This window comes from Oncorhynchus kisutch, linkage group LG12 (genome assembly GCF_002021735.2).
Source record: "Oncorhynchus kisutch isolate 150728-3 linkage group LG12, Okis_V2, whole genome shotgun sequence".
Classification (NCBI taxonomy): Eukaryota; Metazoa; Chordata; class Actinopteri; order Salmoniformes; family Salmonidae; genus Oncorhynchus; species Oncorhynchus kisutch.
This window is the reverse complement of record NC_034185.2, coordinates 57,499,715-57,526,447: the sequence shown is the minus strand read 5'-3', so window position 1 is coordinate 57,526,447 and position 26,733 is coordinate 57,499,715. Positions and strand designations below refer to the sequence as shown.

The window sequence follows — 26,733 nt, the reverse complement described above, 5'->3', positions numbered from 1 at the left end:
ATGCAGCCACTGTTGGGCTTTCTGTCACCGACGTGACTGTAAAGTTAGCCGTAGTTGGCTAGCTAGCAAGCAAGGGATAAGAACGTTGCCAGCCAGTATGACAATGGAACATTTAGACTGAACGACTGTGCATTGATACAGAACAAAAAGACTGAACGACTGGGTCACGACCATAGATACAGAACAAAAAGAGTGAACGACTGGGTCACGACCATAGATACAGAACAAAAAGACTGAACGACTGGGTCACGTCCGTAGATACAGAACAAAAAGACTGAATGATTTTCACACATTTTCTTCAGGAAATGTTCATATTCTAGTTTAGTCATTTATCTCAGCTTAGAAGAGTTCACTGCAAGCTGACTACTGGCTAGCTTCCGAAATCAACTTATTCAAGTATCTACAAAACAAGTTTTATAGGCAAAAGGAAGGTTTCTACATTTTTTATTTTACTGTCCCCTGTTCACAAATTATTATTGATTCGCATGATTCAATTCACCGCGATTGAACCGAATCCCTACCACTTTGACGCGAATCATGCAATTTGTCAAAAATAATAGTTTTAAATAATTTCTTATAAATAAATAAAATATTTTTTTGTGTGAAGTGGGGCATCCGTAATACAGTAAATCAAATGTGTATGTCCTTAAAGTGTAATATAAAGGGATTCAACGTTAGAACATTTGCTTAGAGACCAGCTTTAATTCCATATAATAAGCAAAAGCTTGGAGAATATCTGTCAACGACAGTTTCCAAACAAGTTGAAAAGCTGAAGAGGATTTAATATCTGAGGACAGTTCAGGATGTGAAAGGGGAAATGAACTAGTACCGACAAACAACCTTGAAAAATGCAAGGTGAAATAACTGATTGAAATGCATAAAAAAAAATCTGCTGTTGTTGTTGTGTTCAACCTGGGAAGGTCTTCCACAACGGTTCATTGTTGTAGAAAACCTTGCTAGAGAAACAACACCTTCTGGGATTGATGGATAGCGGCACTTTGTTTGTCACAAGGTTTATACAAATGGTCCAGTGTTCTTAACAACGTTCCAATGTTCCGAACCTTGTCACGACGACAAAATGTAGCCGACATAATATCTTGATAAACTCACTATTACATTTACCAAACTGCAAAACAAAACAGAATGTAGCTTACTACTGTAAATCCAAAAACTCACCATAAGGCTTTTAGACAACAAATGCCACCTCAGGAAGAAATTGTGTAGGGTCAGGGTAGATTGGCCTACCTGCTTGGCTGCTGGGTTTGGCCCTTCCCTTAGGGGTGGAGGGCAGCAGCAGGTCCATGGCACTCTGGGGCCCTGTGGGGGTCCCTGCCTTCTGGTTCCTGTCCAGCAGGGGCTTGATGTCCTCCTGGATGGCCCCTCCTCCTGCTGTGGCCTCCATCTTATCAGCAAGGAGGTTCCCTGCCGCCCGGGCTGCCACCTCCTTGAGGAGCGCAGCCGAGGAAGTCATAGAGACCAGGGAGAGGAAGGAGGAGCCGGTGGAGGGTTGGTGTTGGTGGTCTGATGATGAGGGGGTGGAGGTGGTCTGGGAGCGCTCGCTCACCTTCTTGGACAGGGCGGCTAGCGTGGAGCTGGCCGACTGAGGGCTGAAGGGGGAGGTGAAGGCATCGAAGCGTACCGAGTCGTCTGTTCCTCCCCGGTTCCCTCCTCCCAGGGTGGGTACGGTAGAGCAGGAGGATGATGAAGAGGAAGTAGACGAGGCCACTATGGTGGCATTCTTGTCCTGTAAAACCGCGTTGGCTGCCGCTTTCAGCTTCTGGATGGCCGAGTCCGGTGATAGGCTGGACCCGCCGCTGGAGGCGGAGCAACCCGCCGGGGGCCACTTCCCGTCACCTGCCACTCCCACCCACACGAAGCCAGCGCCGTTGCTCGGGGCTACCACCGAGGCGAAGGGGTCGCAGGGCTCCTGCTTGATGGCAGTGGTCGACATGGCAACAGAGGCAGGCGAGGCTGAGGCGGAGCCTCCGCTGTTGTTGTTGTTGTTATTGGCCGCCAGTTTTCGGGCGAGGGCACTTAGCTGCTGAGCATGATGGGAGGAGGGGGAAAGGGTCAGGGCTGGAGCTAAGCCTATAGGGGGCGACTCTCCTCCCCCTCCTCTCACTCTCCCCAGAAGTTCCCCATCCAGCTTCAACGACCCAGCCTCTAGGAGGCGCCGCAGGTTACTACTCAGGGGTTTCCCCAGGGCCTCGGAGGCAGCCTCTCCATAGAGCGAGGATACCACGGAGGAAAGGGTATCTTGGGCAGAGAACACCCCTCCGTCCACCCCTAGGCTCAGGAGTTCAAGGGAGGCCCGGTGGTGGTGGTTGTGGACAGGCGTAGGGCAGCCCCCCAGGGAGCTCTCGGTCGAGGTGTCGGGGTGTTCCGGAGGTCGGTCTGGGGAGGGGGTGGGGGAGGAGCCCCCGGGGAGGAACAGCTCATGGTCGTCATGGATGTCACCGCTGTACGACGACTCGGAGCGCGTGTCGGAGGCGTTCCCGTACCAGCCACCCCCGCCAACGCCGCCGTCGTCCTCCACGGGACAGCAGCCCCCGTCGGGCCCACTCTCCTCGACGCTGTCCACATCTACAGGAGAGAAGAAGAAGAGACGTATGGTGAGAGGAAGAGAGAGGAGGAAGGGATCATCATGATTAGAGCTGAGGACAAACCAGGGTCACGTTCATTGGATAATAAACGGAGGGAAACGGGGAGGTGCTACCTGAACTTATCCAATATGAAAACACTTGTTTTAGCTTTTTCTGTTGCACAATGTTTTACTACAGTTTTCCCCAATGAACATTGCCCAGGAAAGGACTGGATTTTGTCATTAAAGATAAACTCCAGGATCTTAAGCACAAGAAATGTGTAACATATAGTAGGATTACTTATTTTTTTACAAAATTGCAGGACGTTGCATATCATACCAAATGATGACGTAGTACACACAAAAAAACAGGGAACACTTTAGGCTCTTGAGAACCAATTTCAAAACTACTGGCAAAAAATGATAAAGGTTTGAGAGCTCATCCTTAAATGATAATCTAGGAGGCATTGAGATGAACAGCCTTGATTTGAGGATTGACGTTGTAATTCAACAAGTCAGCAGTCACCTGTACCCTGGATTACAAAGTGAGCCAGACTACTACACTATACACACATTCTGACGCCTCCTTATCACAAGTGAGCACTCTGAATTCTATTTACCAGCTAAGTACAAAGGGAACAGCCTATTCAAAATACCAAATAGACTTCGGCGCTCTCAGCAAGGGGTAACTCACTGCCTTGGCAATGACTGAAGAAAATCATAATAACACCGAAAAACCAAGGAGCTTTAATGCAACAAAATCCACCAGCTTTCCTCAAGCCTTTCTCTCAGCACTGAGAATCACCAGCAACTTTCGATAAAATAACTTGAATGATTTTTCAATCCTTTATTTTCAACATATATTTTTTTCCCAGGGTCAATTTTTTTTTCTCCCAAGGAGTTTAGTAACGGGGTTACCATGACAACAGGACCTTCCGGGAGGCTAGACAGCAAAGATTAGGGTAATGGAGGTTACAGAGCCTGTTTAATATTCATGAGGATGCAGATACCACCAGGGAGCCAATAAGGATAGGGTTAAGGTCACCCAGGGTCATTAATATACACTTGGTGTATCAATATTCATAAGCAAAACATTACAGCTTGCCAGACAAGGGCGAACAAAAGAAAGTGAGTATTCCTGAAACATATTAACCCCTTTCCATAAGAAGATGTCAGAAAGCAACAAGCCTGGGCAAAGAAAATGTCAAAACTTTACTGTACTGGGAGGAGGGGGGGGGACAGTAGAGGGTTCAACAAAAAATAAACCCATTGAGCATCAACCGAAGAAAACAGAGCGAGAATAACAAAAAAAAGGTCAAGAGAAGCCATGACACTCATACACTGAGACACAATCTCTCCTCTCCGCACACACGCACGCAGGCAGGCAGGCACGCACGCAGGCAGGCACACAGGCAGGCAGGCATGCACGCAGGCAGGCAGGCAGGCACGCAGGCAGGCGCGCAGGCACGCAGGCAGGCACGCACGCACGCAGGCAGGCACGCACGTCATTTGAGCTCTCTTCTCTCTCCCTCTCGCTCACACACATCAAGGCTAGTCTTCACCTTGGCGACCCCGTCTAAGAACACTGGTGGGTTGCTTCTCTGTTTACAGGCAGAGGGGAAAGCGGTTGCCTCAGCAACCCCACCCGCAGGGTTCATTAGAGTCAGCTCACATCTGGTCTGGTCGTCACCGACTATGGGCCAGAGAGGTGACCGCAACCGTGGCCCGACCGCTCTGACCAAGCGTACATGCACCGCTACAAATCTACCCACCACGCAGGGACGCTAGTACACACTCCATCTCACACACACAGGAGTCAGGACACACACACACCGTGGTAGAGGCCAGGGCAGGGAAAATAAGACACTGAACATTTACAGGAGTCAGGACACTACACCTTACAACCAGAGACCTGACCCCTCTTTGTTTACACAGTTTATGATGTGTGTGTGTGTGTGCACCCTTTGCGTGTGTTTCTATGCACTGTGTGTGTGTCTTCCTTCACCTCTTCCTTCACATTTCCTAAGACGACATTAAGCGAGGAAAGGGAGAGAGAGAGAAATAGAGAGCGGGAGAAAGGGAGCGAGCGCGTGAGAGAGAATGTCAGCAGGTCTAAGACCTACTGTTTTTCCATGGCTGCCGTTCACTCCCACTGAAAGCTTTTAGTCACCTGAGCCGGGCCAGAGGGGCGAAGTATGCGAGGCATGACCCGCGTCCATGTGACATGCTACAGAAAGAAAGCAGCCAGGCCCTAATGGCTGTAATGTCGTTAGTGGGAAATGGCTAGATTGCTGACCTAAAGTCTCAGGAGTACACAGTGGGTTGAGGGGGGGTGAATTTGAACTATCCCCCCCTTTCCCTCCCTCTATCGACATCTCCTTCTACCTCTCTCCCTTAATCTCTCTTGCCCTTTGCTGCCCTCCCCCTCTCTTTCGCTAACTCTCCCCCTGCCTTTCTCTCTCTCCTTCCTGGGTTTAGTGTTGAGGTCCCGAGACTCCTCCACGCAACACTACACCTCAAGACGCTAGGCTAGCCATAACGCTACAATGCTGCCTCTGCCGCACCCCGTCGCCATGGCTGTGTGACACAGGCAGGACCACCGTGTGTGTGTGTGTGTGTGTGTGTGTGTGTGTGTGTGTGTGTGTGAGTGAGAGACACAGGCAGGGCCACCCCGTGGGCGGGCTGACATTTCACAAGGTCATATCTCTGACCCAGGCTACGAGGGGAGGGGGGGCTTTGTCTGGGACTCAGCGTGCACGCACACACACACACACTAGACTGTACACACACACATTGTACTAGTCCACTACTACATATTACTGTACAGCCAAGGATATGATTAAAAACAACATAAACCCCTCTTTCCCCTCCCATAGCTGAGTCTCTACAGTACAGTGGTGGTAGGGGGGGTGATACAGTCTCTACAGTACAGTGGTGGGGGGTGATAGTCTCTGCAGTACAGTGGTGGTGGTGATGATACAGTCTCTATAGTAAGTACAGTGGTGGTGGCGGTGGTGGTGGCGGTGATAAAGTCTCTACAGTACAGTGGTGGTGGTGATACAGTCTCTACAGTACAGTGGTGGTGGTGGGGAGGTGATACAGTCTCTACAGTACAGTGGTGGTGGTGATACAGTCTCTACAGTACAGTGGTGGTGGTGATACAGTCTCTACAGTACAGTGGTGGTGGTGGTAGTGGTGGTGATACAGTCTCTACAGTACAGTGGTGGTGGTGGGGGGGGGGGGGGGGGGGGGGGGGGTGATACAGTCTCTACAGTACAGTGGTGGTGGTGGTGGGGGTGATACAGTCTACAGTACAGTGGTGGTGGGGGGTGATACAGTCTACAGTAGAGTGGTGGTGGGGGGGGTGATACAGTCTACAGTACAGTGGTGGTGGTAGGGGGGGGGTGATACAGTCTACAGTACAGTGGTGGCGGTGAGGGGGGGGGGGTGATACAGTCTACAGTACAGTGGTGGTGGGGGGGGACACACACAGTCTCTACAGTACAGTGGTGGTGGGGGGACACGCACAGTCTCTACAGTACAGTGGTGGTGGGGGGGGACACACACAGTCTCTACAGTACAGTGGTGGTGGGGGGGACACACACAGTCTCTACAGTACAGTGGTGGTGGGGGGGACACACACAGTCTCTACAGTACAGTGGTGGTGGGGGGACACACACAGTCTCTACAGTACAGTGGTGGTGGGGGGGACACACACAGCCTCTACAGTACAGTGGTGGTGGGGGACACACACACAGTCTCTACAGTACAGTGGTGGTGGGAGGGACACACACAGTCTCTACAGTACAGTGGTGGTGGGGACACACACAGTCTCTACAGTACAGTGGTGGTGGGGGGGACACACACAGACTCTACAGTACAGTGGTGGTGGGGGGGACACACACAGCCTCTACAGTACAGTGGTGGTGGGGGACACACACACAGTCTCTACAGTACAGTGGTGGTGGGGGGGGGACACACAGTCTCTGCAGTACAGTGGTGGTGGTGATGATACAGTCTCTATAGTAAGTACAGTGGTGGTGGCGGTGGTGGTGGCGGTGATACAGTCTCTACAGTACAGTGGTGGTGGTGATACAGGCTCTACAGTACAGTGGTGGTGGTGGGGAGGTGATACAGTCTCTATAGTAAGTACAGTGGTGGTGGCGGTGGTGGTGGCGGTGATACAGTCTCTACAGTACAGTGGTGGTGGTGATACAGGCTCTACAGTACAGTGGTGGTGGTGGGGAGGTGATACAGTCTCTACAGTACAGTGGTGGTGGTGGTGGTGATACAGTCTCTACAGTACAGTGGTGGTGGTGGTAGTGGTGGTGATACAGTCTCTACAGTACAGTGGTGGTGGTGATACAGTCTCTACAGTACAGTGGTGGTGGTGGGGGGGGTGATACAGTCTCTACAGTACAGTGGTGGTGGTGGTGGGGGTGATACAGTCTCTACAGTACAGTGGTGGTGGTGGGGGGGTGATACAGTCTACAGTACAGTGGTGGTGGTGGTGGGGGGTGATACAGTCTACAGTAGAGTGGTGGTGGGGGGGGTGATACAGTCTACAGTACAGTGGTGGTGGTAGGGGGGGTGATACAGTCTACAGTACAGTGGTGGCGGTGAGGGGGGGGGGGGGGGGGGGGGTGATACAGTCTACAGTACAGTGGTGGTGGTGAGGGGGTGTGATACAGTCTACAGTACAGTGGTGGTGGGGGGGACACACACAGTCTCTACAGTACAGTGGTGGTGGGGGGACACACACAGTCTCTACAGTACAGTGGTGGTGGGGGGGGACACACAGTCTCTACAGTACAGTGGTGGTGGGGGGGACACACACAGTCTCTACAGTACAGTGGTGGTGGGGGGGACACACACAGTCTCTACAGTACAGTGGTGGTGGGGGGGACACACACAGCCTCTACAGTACAGTGGTGGTGGGGGACACACACACAGTCTCTACAGTACAGTGGTGGTGGGGACACACACACAGTCTTTACAGTACAGTGGTGGTGGGGGGGGGGACACAGTCCACAATACAGTGGTGGTGAGGGGACACGCACAGTCTTTACAGTACAGTGGTGGTGGAAGGGGGGGCAGTCTACAGTACAGTGGTGGTGGTGGTGGTGGGGGCAGTCTACAGTACAGTGGTGGTGGCAGGGGGGGGCAGTCTCTACAGTACAGTGGTGGGGGGGCAGTCTCTACAGTACAATGGTGGGGACACACACACACAGTCTTTACAGTACAGTGGTGGTGGGGGGGGGACACAGTCCACAATACAGTGGTGGTGAGGGGACACGCACAGTCTTTACAGTACAGTGGTGGTGGTGGAAGGGGGGGCAGTCTACAGTACAGTGGTGGTGGGGGGGACACACACAGTCTCTACAGTACAGTGGTGGTGGGGACACACACAGTCTCTACAGTACAGTGGTGGTGGGACACACACACACAGTCTCTACAGTACAGTGGTGGTGGGGGGGACACACACAGTCTCTACAGTACAGTGGTGGTGGGACACACACACACAGTCTCTACAGTACAGTGGTGGTGGGGGACACACACACAGTCTCTACAGTACAGTGGTGGTGGGGGACACACACACAGTCTCTACAGTACAGTGGTGGTGGGGGGACACACACAGTCTCTACAGTACAGTGGTGGTGGTGGGGGGACACAGTCCACAATACAGTGGTGGTGAGGGGACACGCACAGTCTTTACAGTACAGTGGTGGTGGTGGAAGGGGGGGGCAGTCTACAGTACAGTGGTGGTGGTGGGGGCAGTCTACAGTACAGTGGTGGTGGCAGGGGGGGGCAGTCTCTACAGTACAGTGGTGGGGGGGCAGTCTCTACAGTATAATGGTGGGGACACACACACACAGTCTTTACAGTACAGTGGTAGTGGGGGGGACACACAGTCCACAATACAGTGGTGGTGAGGGGAAATGCACAGTCTTTACAGTACAGTGGTGGTGGTGGAAGGGGGGGCAGTCTACAGTACAGTGGTGGTGGGGGCAGTCTCTACAGTACAGTGGTGGTGGCAGGGGGGGGGCAGTCTCCACAGTACAGTGGTGGGGGCAGTCTCTACAGTACAGTGTTGGTGGTGGTGGGGGCAGTCTCTACAGTACAGTGGTGGTGGCAGGGGGGGGGGGCAGTCTCTACAGTACAGTGGTGGGGGGGCAGTCTCTACAGTACAATGGTGGGGACACACACACACAGTCTTTACAGTACAGTGGTGGGGGGGAGGCAGTCTACAGTACAGTGATGGGGGGGAGGCAGTCTACAGTACAGTGATGGGGGGGGGGGCAGTCTACAGTACAGTGGTGGGGGGGGCAGTCTACAGTACAGTGGTGGGGGGGGGGGGGGGGGTACAATGAGTACAGTGAGCCAGGGAGAGAGAAACAGGAAATGCCCCCATCCACAGGGCTTTAGTGGAGCAGGTCGACAGCTTCATGTTCCTTTGGAGTTATCATGGTCCACATGCAAAAACACAGTCGTGTAGACGGCACGACAACGCCTGGTTCCCCTCAAGAGCCTGAAAAGATTTGGCATGGGCCCACAGATCCTCAAAATGTTCTACAGCTGCACCAAAGAGAGCATCTTGACTGGTTGCATCACTGCTTGCTATGGCAACTGCTTGGCATCCGACAGCAAGAAACTGCAGAGGGTAGTACGTACAGCCCAGTACATCACTGGGGCTAAGCTTCCTGCCATCCAGGACCTCTATAGCAGGCAGTGTCAGAGGAAGGCTCTAAAAAGTTATCGTTACTCATTGTGTATTTACTCCTCGTGTTATTATCGCTTCTTTTTTCCCTCTCTGCATTGTTGGGAAGGGTCCGTAAGTACACATTTCATTGTTAGTCTACACCTGTTGTTTACAAAGCATGTGAAATAAAATTTGATTTGACACACACACCCTACAGTCCAAGAATTGGGGAAGCTAAAGCATAAAATGCCCCTGACTGAATGAGACTGATGGGGCTGCTATGAGGCAGCGAGGAGAAGCAGAGAGAGACAGAGCGAGGTAGAGAGGGAGCGAAGCAGAGAGGCAGAGAAAGAAGCAGAGAGGCAGAGAAAGAAGCAGAGAGGCAGAGAAAGAAGCAGAGAGGCAGAGAAAGAAGCAGAGAGGCAGAGAAAGAAGCAGAGAGGCAGAGAAGGAAGCAGAGAGGAAGAGAGGCAGAGAAGGAAGCAGAGAGGCAGAGAAGGAAGCAGAGAGGAAGAGAGGCAGAGAAGGAAGCAGAGAGGCAGAGAAGGAAGCAGAGAGGAAGAGAGGCAGAGAAGGAAGCAGAGAGGCAGAGAAGGAAGCAGAGAGGCAGAGAAAGAAGCAGAGAGGCAGAGAAAGAAGCAGAGAGGCAGAGAAAGAAGCAGAGGCAGACAGAGCGAGGTAGAGAGGGAGCGAGGTAGAGAGGGAGCGAAAGAAGCAGAGAGGCAGAGAAAGAAGCAGAGAGGCAGAGAAAGAAGCAGAGAGGCCGAGAAAGAAGCAGAGAAAGAAGCAGAGAGGCAGAGAAGGAAGCAGAGAGGCAGAGAGGCAGAGAAGGAAGCAGAGAGGCAGAGAAGGAAGCAGAGAGGCAGAGAAGGAAGCAGAGAGGCAGAGAAAGAAGCAGAGAGGCAGAGAAAGAAGCAGAGAGGCAGAGAAAGAAGCAGAGAGGCAGAGAAAGAAGCAGAGGCAGACAGAGCGAGCGAGCGGCAGAGAGAGAGAGAGCGAGCGAGCGGCAGAGAGCGAGCGCAGAGAGCGAGCGAGCGGCAGAGAGCGAGCGAGCGGCAGAGAGAGAGAGAGAGAGAGAGCGAGAGGCAGAGAGAGAGAGAGAGAGAGCGAGAGAGAGAGGCAGAGAGAGAGAGAGAGAGAGAGAGGCAGAGAGAGAGAGAGAGAGAGAGAGCGCGCGAGCGAGCGAGAGGCAGAGACAGAGCGAGCGAGAGGCAGAGACAGAGCGAGCGAGAGGCAGAGCGAGCGAGAGGCAGAGACAGAGCGAGCGAGAGGCAGAGACAGAGCGAGCGGAGGTAGAGCGAGCGGAGGCAGAGCGAGCGGAGGCAGAGCGAGCGAGAGGCAGAGAGAGCGAGCGAGAGGCAGAGAGAGCGAGAGAGCGAGCGAGAGGCAGAGAGAGAGAGCGCGAGCGAGCGGCAGAGAGAGAGAGAGCGAGCGAGCGGCAGAGAGAGAGAGCGAGCGAGCGGCAGAGAGAGAGAGAGCGAGCGAGCGGCAGAGAGAGAGCGAGCGGCAGAGAGAGAGCGAGCGGAGGCAGAGACAGAGCGAGCGGAGGCAGAGACAGAGCGAGCGGAGGCAGAGCGAGCGAGAGGCAGAGAGAGAGCGAGCGGCAGAGAGAGAGAGAGCGGCAGAGAGAGAGCGAGTGGAGGCAGAGCGAGCGAGAGGCAGAGCGGGAGAGAGAGTGAGCGAGAGGCAGAGAGAGAGAGAGAGAGCGAGAGGCAGAGAGAGAGAGAGCGAGAGGCAGAGAGAGAGAGAAAGAGGCAGAGAGAGAGAAGAGAGAGAGAGCGAGAGGCAGAGACAGAGCGAGCGAGAGGCAGAGACAGAGCGAGCGAGAGGCAGAGAGAGCGAGCGAGAGGCAGAGACAGAGCGAGCGGAGGCAGAGACAGAGCGAGCGGAGGCAGAGACAGAGCGAGCGGAGGCAGAGCGAGCGAGAGGCAGAGAGGGAGAGAGAGCGAGCGAGAGGCAGAGAGAGCGAGCGAGAGGCAGAGAGAGAGAGAGCGAGCGAGAGGCAGAGAGAGAGAGAGCGAGCGAGAGGCAGAGAGAGAGAGAGCGAGCGAGAGGCAGAGAGAGAGAGAGCGAGCGAGAGGCAGAGAGAGAGAGAGCGAGCGAGAGGCAGAGAGAGAGAGCGAGCGAGAGGCAGAGAGAGAGAGAGCGAGCGAGAGGCAGAGAGAGAGAGAGCGAGCGAGAGAGAGAGAGCGAGCGAGAGGCAGAGAGAGAGAGAGCGAGCGAGAGGCAGAGAGAGAGAGCGAGCGAGAGGCAGAGAGAGAGAGCGAGCGAGAGGCAGAGAGAGAGAGCGAGCGAGAGGCAGAGAGAGAGCGAGCGAGAGGCAGAGAGAGAGCGCGAGCGAGAGGCAGAGAGAGAGAGCGAGCGAGAGGCAGAGAGAGAGAGAGCGAGCGAGAGGCAGAGAGAGAGAGAGCGAGCGAGAGGCAGAGAGAGAGAGAGCGAGCGAGAGGCAGAGAGAGAGAGAGCGAGCGAGAGGCAGAGAGAGAGAGAGCGAGCGAGAGGCAGAGAGAGAGAGAGCGAGCGAGAGGCAGAGAGAGAGAGAGCGAGCGAGAGGCAGAGAGATAGAGAGCGAGCGAGAGGCAGAGAGAGAGAGAGCGAGCGAGAGGAGCGAGAGGCAGAGAGAGAGAGCGAGCGAGAGGCAGAGAGAGAGAGAGCGAGCGAGAGGCAGAGAGAGAGAGCGAGCGAGAGGCAGAGAGAGAGAGCGAGCGAGAGGCAGAGAGAGAGAGAGCGAGCGAGAGGCAGAGAGAGAGAGAGCGAGCGAGAGAGAGAGAGCGAGCGAGAGGCAGAGAGAGAGAGAGCGAGCGAGAGGCAGAGAGAGAGAGAGCGAGCGAGAGGCAGAGAGAGAGAGCGAGCGAGAGGCAGAGAGAGAGAGCGAGCGAGAGGCAGAGAGAGAGAGAGAGCGCGAGCGAGAGGCAGAGAGAGAGAGAGAGCGCGAGCGAGAGGCAGAGAGAGAGAGAGAGCGCGAGCGAGAGGCAGAGAGAGAGAGAGAGCGCGAGCGAGAGGCAGAGAGAGAGAGAGAGCGCGAGCGAGAGGCAGAGAGAGAGAGAGAGCGCGAGCGAGAGGCAGAGAGAGAGAGAGCGAGCGAGAGGCAGAGAGAGAAGCGAGCGAGAGGCAGAGAGAGGCAGAGAGAGAGAGAGAGAGAGAGCGAGAGGCAGAGAGAGAGAGAGAGAGAGGCAGAGAGAGAGAGAGCGAGCGAGAGGCAGAGAGAGAGAGAGCGAGCGAGCGAGAGGCAGAGAGAGAGAGAGCGAGCGAGAGGCAGAGAGAGAGAGAGCGAGCGAGAGGCAGAGAGAGAGAGAGCGAGCGAGAGGCAGAGAGAGAGAGAGCGAGCGAGAGGCAGAGAGAGAGAGAGCGAGCGAGAGGCAGAGAGAGAGAGCGAGCGAGAGGCAGAGAGAGAGAGCGAGCGAGAGGCAGAGAGAGAGAGAGAGCGCGAGCGAGAGGCAGAGAGAGAGAGAGAGCGCGAGCGAGAGGCAGAGAGAGAGAGAGAGCGCGAGCGAGAGGCAGAGAGAGAGAGCGCGAGCGAGAGGCAGAGAGAGAGAGCGCGAGCGAGAGGCAGAGAGAGAGAGCGCGAGCGAGAGGCAGAGAGAGAGAGAGAGCGCGAGCGAGAGCAGAGAGAGAGAGAGAGCGCGAGCGAGAGGCAGAGAGAGAGAGAGAGCGCGAGCGAGAGGCAGAGAGAGAGAGCGAGCGAGAGGCAGAGAGAGAGAGCGAGCGAGAGGCAGAGAGAGAGAGAGAGAGAGAGCGAGAGGCAGAGAGAGAGAGAGAGAGAGGCAGAGAGAGAGAGAGAGAGAGCGCGAGCGAGAGGCAGAGACAGAGCGAGGCAGAGACAGAGCGAGCGAGAGGCAGAGCGAGCGAGAGGCAGAGCGAGCGAGAGGCAGAGACAGAGCGAGCGGAGGCAGAGACAGAGCGAGCGGAGGCAGAGACAGAGCGAGAGGCAGAGAGGGAGAGAGAGCGAGCGAGAGGCAGAGAGAGCGAGCGAGAGCAGAGAGAGCGAGAGAGCGAGCGAGAGGCAGAGAGAGAGAGAGCGAGCGAGAGGCAGAGAGAGAGAGCGAGCGAGAGGCAGAGAGAGAGAGCGAGCGAGAGGCAGAGAGAGAGAGCGAGCGAGAGGCGAGAGAGAGAGAGCGAGCGAGAGGCAGAGAGAGAGAGAGAGAGCGCGAGCGAGAGGCAGAGAGAGAGAGCGCGAGCGAGAGGCAGAGAGAGAGAGAGCGAGCGAGAGGCAGAGAGAGAGAGCGAGCGAGAGGCAGAGAGAGAGAGCGAGCGAGAGGCAGAGAGAGCGAGCGAGAGGCAGAGAGAGCGAGCGAGAGGCAGAGAGAGCGAGCGAGCGAGAGGCAGAGAGAGCGAGCGAGCGAGAGGCAGAGAGAGCGAGCGAGAGGCAGAGAGAGAGCGAGCGAGAGGCAGAGAGAGCGAGCGAGAGGCAGAGAGAGCGAGCGAGCGAGAGGCAGAGAGAGCGAGCGAGCGAGAGGCAGAGAGAGCGAGCGAGCGAGAGGCAGAGAGAGAGCGAGCGAGAGGCAGAGAGAGAGAGCGAGCGAGAGGCAGAGAGAGCGAGCGAGAGGCAGAGAGAGAGCGAGCGAGAGGCAGAGAGAGAGAGCGAGCGAGAGCAGAGAGAGCAGAGCGAGAGGCAGAGAGAGAGCGAGCGAGAGGCAGAGAGAGAGAGAGAGGCAGAGAGAGAGAGAGCGAGCGAGAGGCAGAGAGAGAGAGAGAGCGAGCGAGAGGCAGAGAGAGAGAGCAAGCGAGAGGCAGAGAGAGAGAGCGATCGAGAGGCAGAGAGAGAGCGAGCGAGAGGCAGAGAGAGAGAGAGAGCGAGCGAGAGGCAGAGAGAGAGAGAGAGCGAGCGAGAGGCAGAGAGAGAGAGAGAGAGCGAGCGAGAGGCAGAGAGAGAGAGCGAGCGGGAGAGAGAGAGCGAGCGAGAGGCAGAGAGAGAGCGAGCGGCAGAGAGCGCGAGCGAGGGGCAGAGCGAGCGAGAGGCAGAGCGAGCGAGAGGCAGAGCGAGAGGCAGAGAGCGCGAGCAAGAGGCGAGCGAGAGGGCGAGCGAGAGGCAGAGAGAGAGAAAACAAGCGAGAGGCAGAGAGAGAGAAAGAGAGAGAGGGGAGCGAGAGCGAGGCAGAGCGAGAGGCAGAGAGCGCGAGCGAGAGGCAGAGAGCGCGAGCGAGAGGCAGAGAGCGAGAGAGCGAGCGAGCGAGAGAGCGAGCGAGCGAGAGGCAGAGAGAGAGAAAACAAGCGAGAGGCAGAGAGAGAGAAAACAAGAGAGAGGCAGAGAGAGAGAAAACAAGAGAGAGGCAGAGAGAGAGAAAACAAGAGAGAGGCAGAGAGAGAGAAAACAAGAGAGAGGCAGAGAGAGAGAAAGAGAGAGAGGGGGAACGAGAGCGAGGCAGAGCGAGAGGCAGAGAGAGAGAGCGAGCGAGAGGCAGAGAGAGAGAGCGATCGAGAGGCAGAGAGAGAGCGAGCGAGAGGCAGAGAGAGAGAGCGAGCGAGAGGCAGAGAGAGAGAGCGAGCGAGAGGCAGAGAGAGAGAGCGAGCGAGCGGGAGAGAGAGAGCGAGAGGCAGAGAGCGAGCGAGAGGCAGAGAGAGAGCGAGCGAGGGGCAGAGCGAGCGAGCGAGGGGCAGAGCGAGCGAGAGGCAGAGCGAGCGAGAGGCAGAGCGAGAGGCAGAGAGCGCGAGCAAGAGGCGAGCGAGAGGGCGAGCGAGAGGCAGAGAGAGAGAAAACAAGCGAGAGGCAGAGAGAGAGAAAACAAGCGAGAGGCAGAGAGAGAGAAAGAGAGAGGGGAGCGAGAGCGAGGCAGAGCGAGAGGCAGAGAGCGCGAGCGAGAGGCAGAGAGCGCGAGCGAGAGGCAGAGAGCGCGAGCGAGAGGCAGAGAGCGAGAGAGCGAGCGAGCGAGAGGCAGAGAGAGAGAAAACAAGCGAGAGGCAGAGAGAGAGAAAACAAGCGAGAGGCAGAGAGAGAGAAAACAAGAGAGGCAGAGAGAGAGAAAACAAGAGAGAGGCAGAGAGAGAGAAAACAAGAGAGAGGCAGAGAGAGAGAAAGAGAGAGAGGGGGAACGAGAGCGAGGCAGAGCGAGAGGCAGAGAGAGAGAAAGCAAGCGAGAGGCAGAGAGAGAGAAAGCAAACGAGAGGCAGAGAGAGAGAGCAAGCGAGAGGCAGAGAGAGAGCGAGAGAGAGAAAGAGGCAGCGAGGCAGTGAGAGAAAGAGGCAGCGAGGCAGTGAGAGAAAGAGGCAGCGAGAGAGAGAGAGAGGCAGCGAGAGAGAGAGAGAGGCAGCGAGAGAGAGAGAGAGGGAGGCAGCGAGAGAGAGAGGCAGAGAGAGAGAGAAAGGCAGAGAGCATCTGTATGTTTGCCGTGCTCAGTGTGAAATAGAACCATTTAGCGGTGTAATGGCGGGGATGACTTGCATGTTGAGACAAACAGCTGCAGGGTACTCAGCAGTCCGGGTCTGTTAGCACTCACTACACACACAACCGTGTGATTCAGTGCTGTGTGTGTGTGTGTGTGTGTGTGTGTGTGTGTGTGTGTGTGTGTGTGTGTGTGTGTGTGTGTGTGTGTGTGTGTGTGTGTGTGTGTGTATACAGTGTGTGCGCTCGTACAGTGTGTGTGCTCGCCGAAGTCGAGGATCGGTAGGATGGTCAGTTTTACGAGGGTATGTTTGGCAGCATGAGTGAAGGATGCTTTGATGCGATTTGGAAGCCGATTCTAGATTTCATTTTGGATTGGAGATTCTTAATGTGAGTCTGGAAGGAGAATTTACAGTCTAACCAGACACCTAGGTATTTGTAGTTGTCCATGTATTCTAAGTCAGAGACGTCCAGAGTAGTGATGCTGGACGGGCGAGCAGGTGTGGGCAGTGATCGGTTGAATAGCATGCATTTAGTTTTACTTGCATTTAAGAGCAGTTGGAGGCTACGGAAGGAGAGTTGTATGGCATTGAAGCTCGTCTGGAGGTTAGTTAACACAGTGTCCAAAGAGGGGCCAGAAGTATACAGAATGGTGTCGTCTGCGTAGAGGTGGATCAGAGAATCACCAGCAGCAAAAGCAACATCATTGATGTATACAGAGAAGAGAGTCGGCCTGAGAAATGAACCCTGTGGCACCCCCATAGAGACTGCCAGAGATCTGGACAACAGGCCCTCCGATTTGACACACTGAACTGTGATGTAGTTGGTAAACCAGGCGAGGCAATCATTTGAGTAACCAAGGCTGTTGAATCTGCCAATATGTATGTGGTGATTGACAGAGTCGAAAGCCTTGGCCAGGTCGATGAATACGGCTGCACAGTAATGTCTCTTAACGATGGCGGTTATGATGTCGTTTAGAATCTTGAGCGTGGCTGAGGTGCACCCATGACTAGCTCTGAAACCAGATTGCATAGCGGAGAAGGTACGGTGGGATTTGAAATGGTCGGTAATCTGTTTGTTAACTTGGCTTTCAAAGACCTTAGAAAGAAAGGGTAGGATAGATATAGGTCTGTAGCAGTTTGGGTCTAGAGTGTCACCCCCTTTGAAGAGGGGGATGACCGTGGCAGCTTTCCAATCTTTGGGAATCTCAGACGATACGAAAGAGAGGTTGAACAGGCTAGTAATAGGGGTTGCAACAATTTCGGCAGATAATTTTAGAAAGAGAGGGTCCAGATTTTGCAGCTCTTTCATAACATCCGCTATCTGGATTTGGGTGAAGGAGAAAAGGTGGGGCTTTGGCGGATTGTTGTGGAGGGTGCCTGGCAGTTGACCGGGGTAGTGGTAGCCAGGTGGAAAGCATGGCCAGCCGTAGAGAAATGCTTATTGAAATTCTCAATTAAAGTGGATTTATCGGTGGTGACAGTGTTTCCTAGCCTCAGAGCAGTGGGCAGCTGGGAGGAGGTGCTCTTATTCTCCATGGGCTTTACAGTGTCCCAGAAGTTTTTTGAGTTGGTACTACAGGATGCAAATTTCTGTTTGAAAAAGCTAGCCTTAGCTTTCCTAACTGCCTGTGTATATTTGTTCCTAACTTCCCTGAAAAGTTGCATATCACAGGGGCTATTCGATTCTAATGCAGAACGCCACATGAAGTTTTTGTGCTGGTCAAGGGCAGACAGGTCTGGAGTGAACCAAGGACAATATCTATTCCTAGTTCTACATTTTTTGGATGGGGCATGCTTATTTAAGATGGTGAGGAAGGCACTTTTAAAGAATAGCCAGGCATCATCTACTGATGGGATGAGGTCAATGTCATTCCAGGATATCCCGGCCAGGTCGATTAGAAAGGCCTGCTCACAGAAGTGTTTTAGGGAGCGTTTGACAGTGATGAGGGGTGGTCGTTTGGTCGCAGACCCATTTCGGATGCAGGCAATGAGGCAGTGATCGCTGAGATCTTGATTGAAAACAGCTGAGGTGTATTTGGAGGGCGAGGTAGTTAGGATGACATCTAGGAGGGTGCCCGTGTGTACGCATTTGGAGTTGTACCTGGTAGGTTCATTGATAATTTGTGTGAGATTGAGGGCATCAAGCTTGGATTGTAGGATGGCCGGGGTGTTAAGCATGTCCCAGTTTAGTTCACCTAATAGCATGAGCTCAGAAGATAGATGTGGCCAATCAATTCACATATGGTATCGAGGGCACAGCTGGGGGCAGAAGGAGGTCTATAGCAAGCGGCAACAGTGAGAGACTTGTTTCTGGAAAGGTGAATTTTTAGAAGTAGAAACTCAAAATGTTTAGGTACAGACTTGGATAGTAATACAGAACTCTGCAGGCTATCTTTGCAGTAGATTGCAACACCGCCCCCTTTGGCAGTTCTATCTTGGCAGAAAGTTTTATAGTTAGCAATGGAGATTTCAGGGTTTTTGGTGATTTTCCTAAGCCAGGATTCAGACACGGCTAAGACTTCCGGGATGGCAGAGTGTGCTAAAGCAGTGAGTAAAACAAACTTAGGGAGTAGGCTTCTAATGTTAACATGAATGAAACCAAGGCTTTTACGGTTACAGAAGTCAACAAATGAGAGCACCTAGGGAGTGGTAGTGGAGCTAGGCACTGCAGGACCTGAATCAACCTCTACATCACCAGAGGAACATATGACAAGTAGGATAAGGGTACGGCTAAATGCTATACGAACTGGCCGTCTAGCACGTTCGGAACAGAGAGTAAAAGGAGCAGGTTTCTGGGCACGATAGCATAGATTCAAGGCATAGTGTACAACCAAAGGTAAGGTAGGATGTGAGTACATTGGAGGTAAACCTAGGCATTAAGTAATGATGAGAGAGATATAGTCTCTAGGAGAGGTCGACCGATTATGATTTTTCAACGCCGATGCCGATTATTGGAGGGCCACATTTTTTTTTTTTAACAAATGTATTTGTAATAATGACAATTACAACAACACTGAATGAACACTTATTTTAACTTAATATAATACATCAATAAAATCAATTTAGCCTCAAATAAATAATGAAACTTTTGATTTAACAATTTGGTTTAAATAATTAAAAAACTAAGTGTTGGAGAAGAAAGTAAAAGTGCAATATGTGCCATGTAAAAAAGCTAACGTTTAAGTTCCTTGCGTCTTCAATATTTCCAGGTAAGAAGTTTTAGGTTGTAGTTATTGTAGGAATTATAGGACTATTTCTCTATACGATTTGTATTTCATATACCTTTGACTATTGGATGTTCTTATAGGCAATTTAGTACTGCCAGTGTAACAGTATAGCTACCGTCCCTCTCCTCGCCCCTACCTAGGCTCGAACCAGGAACACATCGACAACAGCCACCCTTGAAGCATCGCTCCACAAAAGCCTCGGCCCTTGCAGAGCAAGGGGAACAACCACTCCAAGTCTCAGAGCAAGTGACGTTTGAAACGCTATTAGCGCACACCTCGCTAACTAGCTAGCCATTTCACATCAGTTACAACAGCCTAATCTCGGGAGTTGATAGGCTTGAAGTCATAAACAGCGCAATGCTTGAAGCACAACAAAGAGCTGCTGGCAAAACGCACTAAAGTGCTGTTTGAATGAATGCTTACGAGCCTGCTGGTGCCTACCCCCCCTCAGTCAGACTGCTCTATCAAATCATTGACTTAGTTATGACATAATAACACACAGAAATACGAGCCTTATGTCATTAATATGGTCGAATCCGGAAACTATCATCTCGAAAACAAGACGTTTATTCTTTCAGTGAAATACAGAACCGTTTGGGTGACATGCATACATCTAAAGTCTATTCCTGTTACATTGCACAACCTTCAATGTTATGTCATAATTACGTAAAATTCTGGCAAATTAGTTCGCAAAGAGCCAGGCGGCCCAAACTGTTGCATATACACTGACTGCGTGCAATGAACGCAAGAGAAGTGACACAATTTCACCTGGTTAATATTGCCTGCTAACCTGGATTTCTATTAGCTAAAAATGCAGGTTTAAAAATATATACTTCTGTGTATTGATTTTAAGAAAGGCATTGATGTTTATGGTTAGGTTTTTTCGCGAATGCGCACCGCATCGATTATATGCAACACAGGACACGCTAGATAAACTAGTAATATCATCAACCATGTGTAGTTAACTAGTGATTATGATTGATTGTTTTTATAAGATAAGTTTAATGCTAGCTAGCAACTTACCTTGGCTTTTTACTGCATTCGTGTAACAGGCAGGCTCCTCGTGAGGCCGGTGGTTATAACGTTGGACTAGTTAACCGTAAGGTTGCAAGATTGAATCCCCGAGCTGACAAGATAAAAATTTGTCGTTCTGCCCCTGAACAAGGAGGTTAACCCACTGTTCCTAGGCCATCATTGAAAATAAGAATGTGTTCTTAACTTACTTGCCTACTTAAATAAAGGTTTGTTATTGAAAACTTGAAAATGGCCCTAATTAATCGGCCATTCCGATTAATCGGTCGACCTCTAGTCTCTAGAGATGTTTAAATCAGGTGGGTGATGTCATCGCATATGTAGGAGGTGGAACAACATGGTTGGTTAAGGCATATTGAGCAGGGCTAGTGGTTCTACAGTGAAATAATCACTACAGTAATCACTAACCAGAACAGTAATGGACGAGGCATTTCTATATTAGAGAGAGGCATGCGTAGCCAAGTGAACACATGGGTCCAGTGAGTGGGTGGGTTGACTGGGAACATGGCGATTCAGACAGTTAGCAGGCCGATGCTAACACGCTAACAGTTAGTAGGCCGGGGCTAAACAAGCTAGCAGGTAGCAGACCGGGTTAGCAAGCAAACAGTTAGTAGGGGCTAGCAGTTAGCAGACCGGGGCAGGCAAGCTAGCAGTTAGCAGAACGGGGCAGGCAAGCTAGCAGTTAGCAGACCGGGGCTAGCAAGTTAGCCTATAGGGGACGTTGCGATGGGGGTAAGTCTGTTTTTGCCTCTTCGTGCGGTGACGTCGATAGACCAGTCGTGGAATTAGTAGGGTTCCAAGTAGCTCTAGGTAGCTAGCAGCTTAGCAGAATGGGCCTTCAGTGGACGTCGCGCCTGAGGGGCCTGTTGGAATCCTCGGGCAGATTATGTCGGTATTCCAGTCGTAGAGGATCGGTGGGGTTCCGTGCCCCGTACCGGCAGTAGAAGGGGTCCAGATATTGTAGCCCAGGAGTGAGCCGGGAGATGGGTCTAGCATGGGCTAGCCCCAGGCTAGTTGGTGCTAGCTCCAGGATGGAAACGTTAGCCAGGTGTAGTCAACCCGGGTTGCGGTTAGCTAGCTGTGATGATCCAGATAAAAAGGTTCAGAGTTTGTGGTAGGAATTCAGGGATATGGAGAGAAAAATTGGTCCGGTATGCTCTGGTTTGAAACGCGTTGTACGAACTGGCAAAAGCTTTCCGAGCTAAAGGTTAGCTGATGACCGCAAGCAGTGGTTAGCTGGCTGATAGCTAGTTAGCTAGCTAGCTTCAGTTGAGGTATTCCAGTTCGGAGGTAAATAAAAATACTTTAGGGGGAAAAAAAACAGATCCACACCACATTGGGTGAGACGGGTTGCAGGAGAGTATTTTGAAGTTGAGGTTTAGGAAGAATATTAAAAAGAATGCGAAGAAAAAGATATATACACATGGGACGAAACAAGACAAAGACGTCTGACTGCTACGCCATCTTGGATTGAGTTGATTGAGTTGATGAGGTAACTGCCAAGTAAGAGGAACATTGCGTCATGTGATTGTGTAGTCGGTTTATTTACCAGGAAGTGGTCAAGCTATCTATTTTGAGAGGTTTTGAGGAAGAAGAATATACAAGTCAAAGAGGGGGACAAGAGAGACACTCATGACAGCTGAAGTACATCACAGTTCCGTAGGTCACCAGACCACATGACTTGCATGAGGTTTCGCCTAGCTACCAACAAACACACTGCAACTATTCTGTGACTTAGCCAGGCATACAAGATGGCCCCACTGACCTCCAGGCCAGGGCTAGGGTGGAAGGAGGGAGGAAGGCTATTAGCCGATTAAGTCTGGAGTAGAAGCATCAATACTGCCACTACAATGCCAAGAAGCTTTGAGAGGCCTGGAGAGAGAGGCAGAGAGAGAGGCCTAGAGAGAGAGAGGCAGAGAGAGAGAGAGAGGCAGAGAGAGAGAGAGACATAAGTAAAAGATGAAGAGGGTGGGTTCAAGACCACAGTCAAGTCCACCACTCAGACTGGCTATTTAAATCCAACACAGCTACAGCACAGCTACGGAACTCACCACACAGCCAGCACAGCTTGAGCCACATCTGGGCTATCCCAGCATGCTCTCCTGTGACTAGGAGTGGCTGGCTGCTGTTGGCCTGGGTTAGGGGTTGTACACTGTACGAGGAGGGAAGAGTGGAGAGGTGTAATACGAGGAAGGAGGGGTGAGTGTAGTGAGGAGGCGGAGTGTAGAAAGGAGAAGGAGCCGTGGCGGTAATTAAGTGTCCATGCTGAGCCCTGGCGGGGGTTGCCATGTCCGCGGGCTATGCTAATGAGCGTTCCCTGCAGTCCGGGCTTCTGCCTTATTAGCGTGCGGCACCGGACAATATGGTGGGAGAGACCCTAGCAGCTAGCCCTGTCCACCAGCAGGCTCGCATCGCTGTAAACGACTAGCAGTCAGTCCCCCCCCCTCCCCGAGAGGAAGGTAATTCCATTCACTGGGACATTCTCTCCATCTACCTCTTCAGTCTTGCCCTCACTCAGTTTGTGTGCGCTTGTGTGTGTGTGTGTGTGTGTGTGTGTGTGTGTGTGTAAAAGACACACACACTCTCTAAATATAACCAGCTGGTTGTGCCTGAACCGGCGGTCGTAAATTCAAACCCCCTTCGCAGGACTTTATACGGGACATCAATATGTTAAGTGCACATTTTCCCCCCTTTTCTTTTGGGGGAAATTATTAAATAATTGTGCATCTATCACGATACATCCCACGTTACAAAAGGCACCATGTCACTGACTGACTAGTCAGCTGTTTGTCACAAATCCTCCCAGTCCCAAATGGCACCCTATTCCCTGTACAGTGCACTGCCTTTATAGTGCACTACATTTGACCAGAGCCCAAGGGGACTGTGAGTGAGAGACTGGTCTGAGATCAGTGATTGAAAGAGATAAAGACGGGGATATTCAGATCTCAGTGCGGCTCACTGGTCCAGGCTCAGAGGGACGGCGATGCGTGGGCAAACTCAAGAGGGTTCATGCCCTTTGGAGTTCTGGGAGCACCACCAGGCATTTACCAGTTTAAAAATACAGCACTTAACTAGAACTGTGCTTTTAACAGCCCGAGTTAGAAAGAAGCCCATACTCTAAATCATCTACACCTATAGTAGGCTTATGTCCACACACAACCCATTCTTAAACCACAAACACACCCATCACCTTTTATCCCATGCCAGTGCCAAAATGGCTACTCCAGTTTCCAGTATCTGTCATAGATAACATGGGGGAAGTGGAAACTGGAAAACCCATCATTCATGGTGGCTCAGGAGTTAGCCTAGACCAGGGTTTCCCCAAACTCGGTCCCGGGGCCGCCTCTAGGTACACGTTTTGGTTGAGAGGTTGGGAAACCCTGATCTAGATCACACTCTCAGCATGGACCGGGATCCGGGGTAGCTGTTAGCCCAAGCTATATAGAGCAACTAGAATCAGCCATGGGCCTACCGCTGTCGAAAAATAATTACAATCATTTGTACACCGCTAATTGACCACAACTAATACCAAAAAGAGATTGTATTTGAAAATAACAATAATTTCATACCGTTATTAGATACAATCATATATATTTGTCTATAAATGGCGATATTTGGGAACAGATTTACTAAATTAAACAATTTTTGCGGAATTCCTGATGATTTTAGTATTTTTATTTATTTTGTAATGATTTTTTTTTACTTTGAGGGGACCCCCCCAAAAATATTTTGCGGGCTGGGTTTGTCCCGTGGGCCTCATGTTACCCCTGCTATACAGTAATGTCTGTGGTTCGGTTCTGTCCGTCATATTGAAATGTAGCGCAGCATATAACCATCTGTGTACTGTTGGCCTTGGCCCCGGCAGTTTGTGGGTACTTCGGGCCTCGTGCCAGAGGTGGAAGGAGAAGTGTTCTTGGAAGAGAATGAGTCGACTCGAGGCCCCCAGACCTCTGAAATTCCTCAGCGCAGATGGAGCGCCCTTTGCACCCGCGTTTATTTTTCCCGTCCATTTTTAGAATTTCTATTTTTTTTTATGTTACAGAAACAACACATGCCCATAATCTTAAATGTGCCATCAAAGCTCCTCACAGAGCACAAAAAAAAACAACCGCCAGGGAGAAACACACACTTTCACTACAGAAATAGGCTACTCAGATCTCACCGAGTGCCTGTAATTGCAATTAACAGGGTATTTCTTAATTTACCATTCAGCCCAGGGTCTAAAATTAACACCCGCCACCTACCATATTTCACTAGCCACGTTGGCGGGTGGTCAGGGCTCCACAGGTCGGGCATTTCTCTCACATTTGTGAATAAAAATAGCATTTGGGCTGGTAAAGAAAAGTGGCTGGTGGACTAAAAAGTACATTTTATACCCTGATTCAGCCTAAACATTACCCTGGAGAACCATAAAAAGTAGCAGTAGTACAACAGTGAAAGCTATAAGACAAGGATACATTATGACACTTAATACCACATTATTTTCATAATATTGAAAGAGGTCACAAGGACAGTTGATAGGATAAAGTTGTCATAGAAGCTACAACCAGTGGATAGCATTGAAGAGAAGTCAGGGCTGTGTTTCCCTAAAGCATCGTAGCACTAAGAAACTAAAATGGACAAAATATGATCTTAGTGCCACGATGCTTTAGGGAAACCCAGCCCAGGTAGGCTACATTGACTAGCCTATACTTTTACTGCCACTTGCATACTTGGTAGATAGCCCATTTTGATATAGGCCAGTCCTGGGTTACTTCTCTCAGGTGAAAACAACAGTTTCAGTGTACTTCAGTCCCAAAGTTGCTTCAGATTTGGCAACCGCCACAAAGCAAAGGCCTATTTCTCCGAGGTTGATGGACAACTAGCTTTTAGATGTAAATCAATGGGAATAATTGTGTCTCGTTACAGTTGTTACAGTGCTAAGAATAATGTCCATAATACACTGACATTCCCTTAGCATCCTCACTATGTCACCAATCATAGGTACTAGTATGTATGTAGGCTACGTATGTAGATTATTGGAGCACAGTTAGAGCCGTGGCAGTCATGACATTTTGTCAGACTGTTATTGTCACGCAAATGACTGTCGGTCTCACGGTAACGGACCGTTAATTACCATAAACACATGTAGTATCTCCAGGCCTCCAGCATACAAGCCGCTGATGAGTGCCTTGGGAACATCATTTAAAAAGGTCTAATAAATCAATTTAACATACACCATCACAGTAAATCTATTATTTATTTAAGGCAGGTTTAAAGAAACATTATGATATGAAGAAAATTTATTTCAGAAGAACAGAATATGAGTCGGCTTCCTGTATGTTATCTGGCTAAGCACCATGCCATAGACTGCAGGCTAGTTCAGTTAGCAGGCAATATAGGCTTAGAAGTCCAGTGCCATTCTTTTAGATGATGATTTTATAGTAAGAAGAATATCATTTAACTTAGCTGAATACAATAGAAAGGATATTTTCCCATTCTGGAGCGAGTGCACATATGAAGTATGTATGTTGAGCATAAAGGTGACCATTTGAAACAGGTCCTATACACTAGATTTACAGTTATTTGGGAACTTTAGTTGTGAATGATACAAACATTAGAATGTCTTAGAAATCAGAACATATATGGGCTGCTATTGATGATTTGAAAAAGTCTCAAAAAAAGCTTGCGCTCTGTTCCTTGCCTCAGGTTGCACACGCTGTTCTCTCATCAATTGATCATATTTTCACCCATCAGACTATTCTCAATTTAATCTTGTCTTTACTAATATGTAAAATTTGTTTTGATTTAGAATGGCCCATTATGAAATGGGCAGGAACAGAGGCAGTCGATATGCACTCGAATAGCGAATGGGAGCCACTTCCCGCAGTTCGTTTTTCCAATCATGCTGGGGAGGCTGCTCCGGTTTCATAGCACAGCTGAGAAATACATATAGTAGCAGCTGGGATCCTCCTCTTTTTAGTGGCAGCTATCAAAACTCTGCTTTCACACAGGACCACATATAGAAACGTCTGGGCTTAGAACACTACTTATTTATTTGTATTTCTTCATTTAGATTTTTTAAATTATAATAATTATAGCTAGGTATTAGTGCACTATTGGAGCTAGAAACAAGCATTTCGCTGCACCTGCGATAACATCTGCAAATCTGTGTACGCGACCAATAAACGTAGGATTTTTTCACGCCACGCATCAACTACTGTTTGAGAAGCAAGCAGCCTCTCTCTGCGTGACAGGTCATATATAGGCATATGCATAAACTAGCAGGACATTAGGACCTGATGGAGGGACAATAGAGCTCTGAGTAGCAGGCCATTAGGACCTGATGGAGGGACAATAGAGCTCTGAGTAGCAGGCCAGGCACAACTCCATCATTAAGTTTGCCAATGACAACAGTGGTAGGCCTGATCACTAACGACGACGAGACAGCCTATAAGGAAGAGGTCAGTGACCTGGCCGTGTGGTGCCATGACAACAACCTCTCCATCAACGTGATCAAGACAAAGCAGATGATTGTGGTGACTTTTCAGGAGACTGAAAAGATTTGGCAATGGTCCTCAGATCCTCAAAACTTTCTACAGCTGTACCATCAAGAGCATCCTGACTGGTTGCATCCCTGCCTCGTATGGCAACTGCTCGGCTTCCGACCGCAAGGCACTACAAAGGGTAGTGCGTACGGCCCAGTACATCACTGGGGCCAAGCTTCCTGCCATCCAGGACCTCAACACCAGGCAATTTCAGAGGAAGGCCTAAAAATTGTCAAAGACTCCAGCCACCATAGTCATTGACTGTTCTCTCTGCTGCTGCACGGCAAGCGGTACCAGAGTCAAGTCTAGGTCCAAGAGGCTTCTAAACAGCTTCTACCCCCAAGCCAT

General features: G+C 51.1%; 1 protein-coding gene across 3 annotated transcripts in view; it reads right to left on the bottom strand.

Annotated features, from left to right (window-relative positions):
• LOC109900476 (zinc finger protein 827) overlaps window positions 1-26,733 on the bottom strand; it is a 100,502-nt gene that overhangs the window by 58,910 nt on the left and 14,859 nt on the right. For all 3 annotated transcript variants that reach the window (XM_031837888.1, XM_031837889.1, XM_031837886.1), the window contains exon 2: window positions 1,246-2,583. In XM_031837888.1, coding sequence (XP_031693748.1) covers window positions 1,246-2,583 — 1,338 coding nt within the window. The remainder of the gene's footprint in view (window positions 1-1,245; window positions 2,584-26,733) is intronic.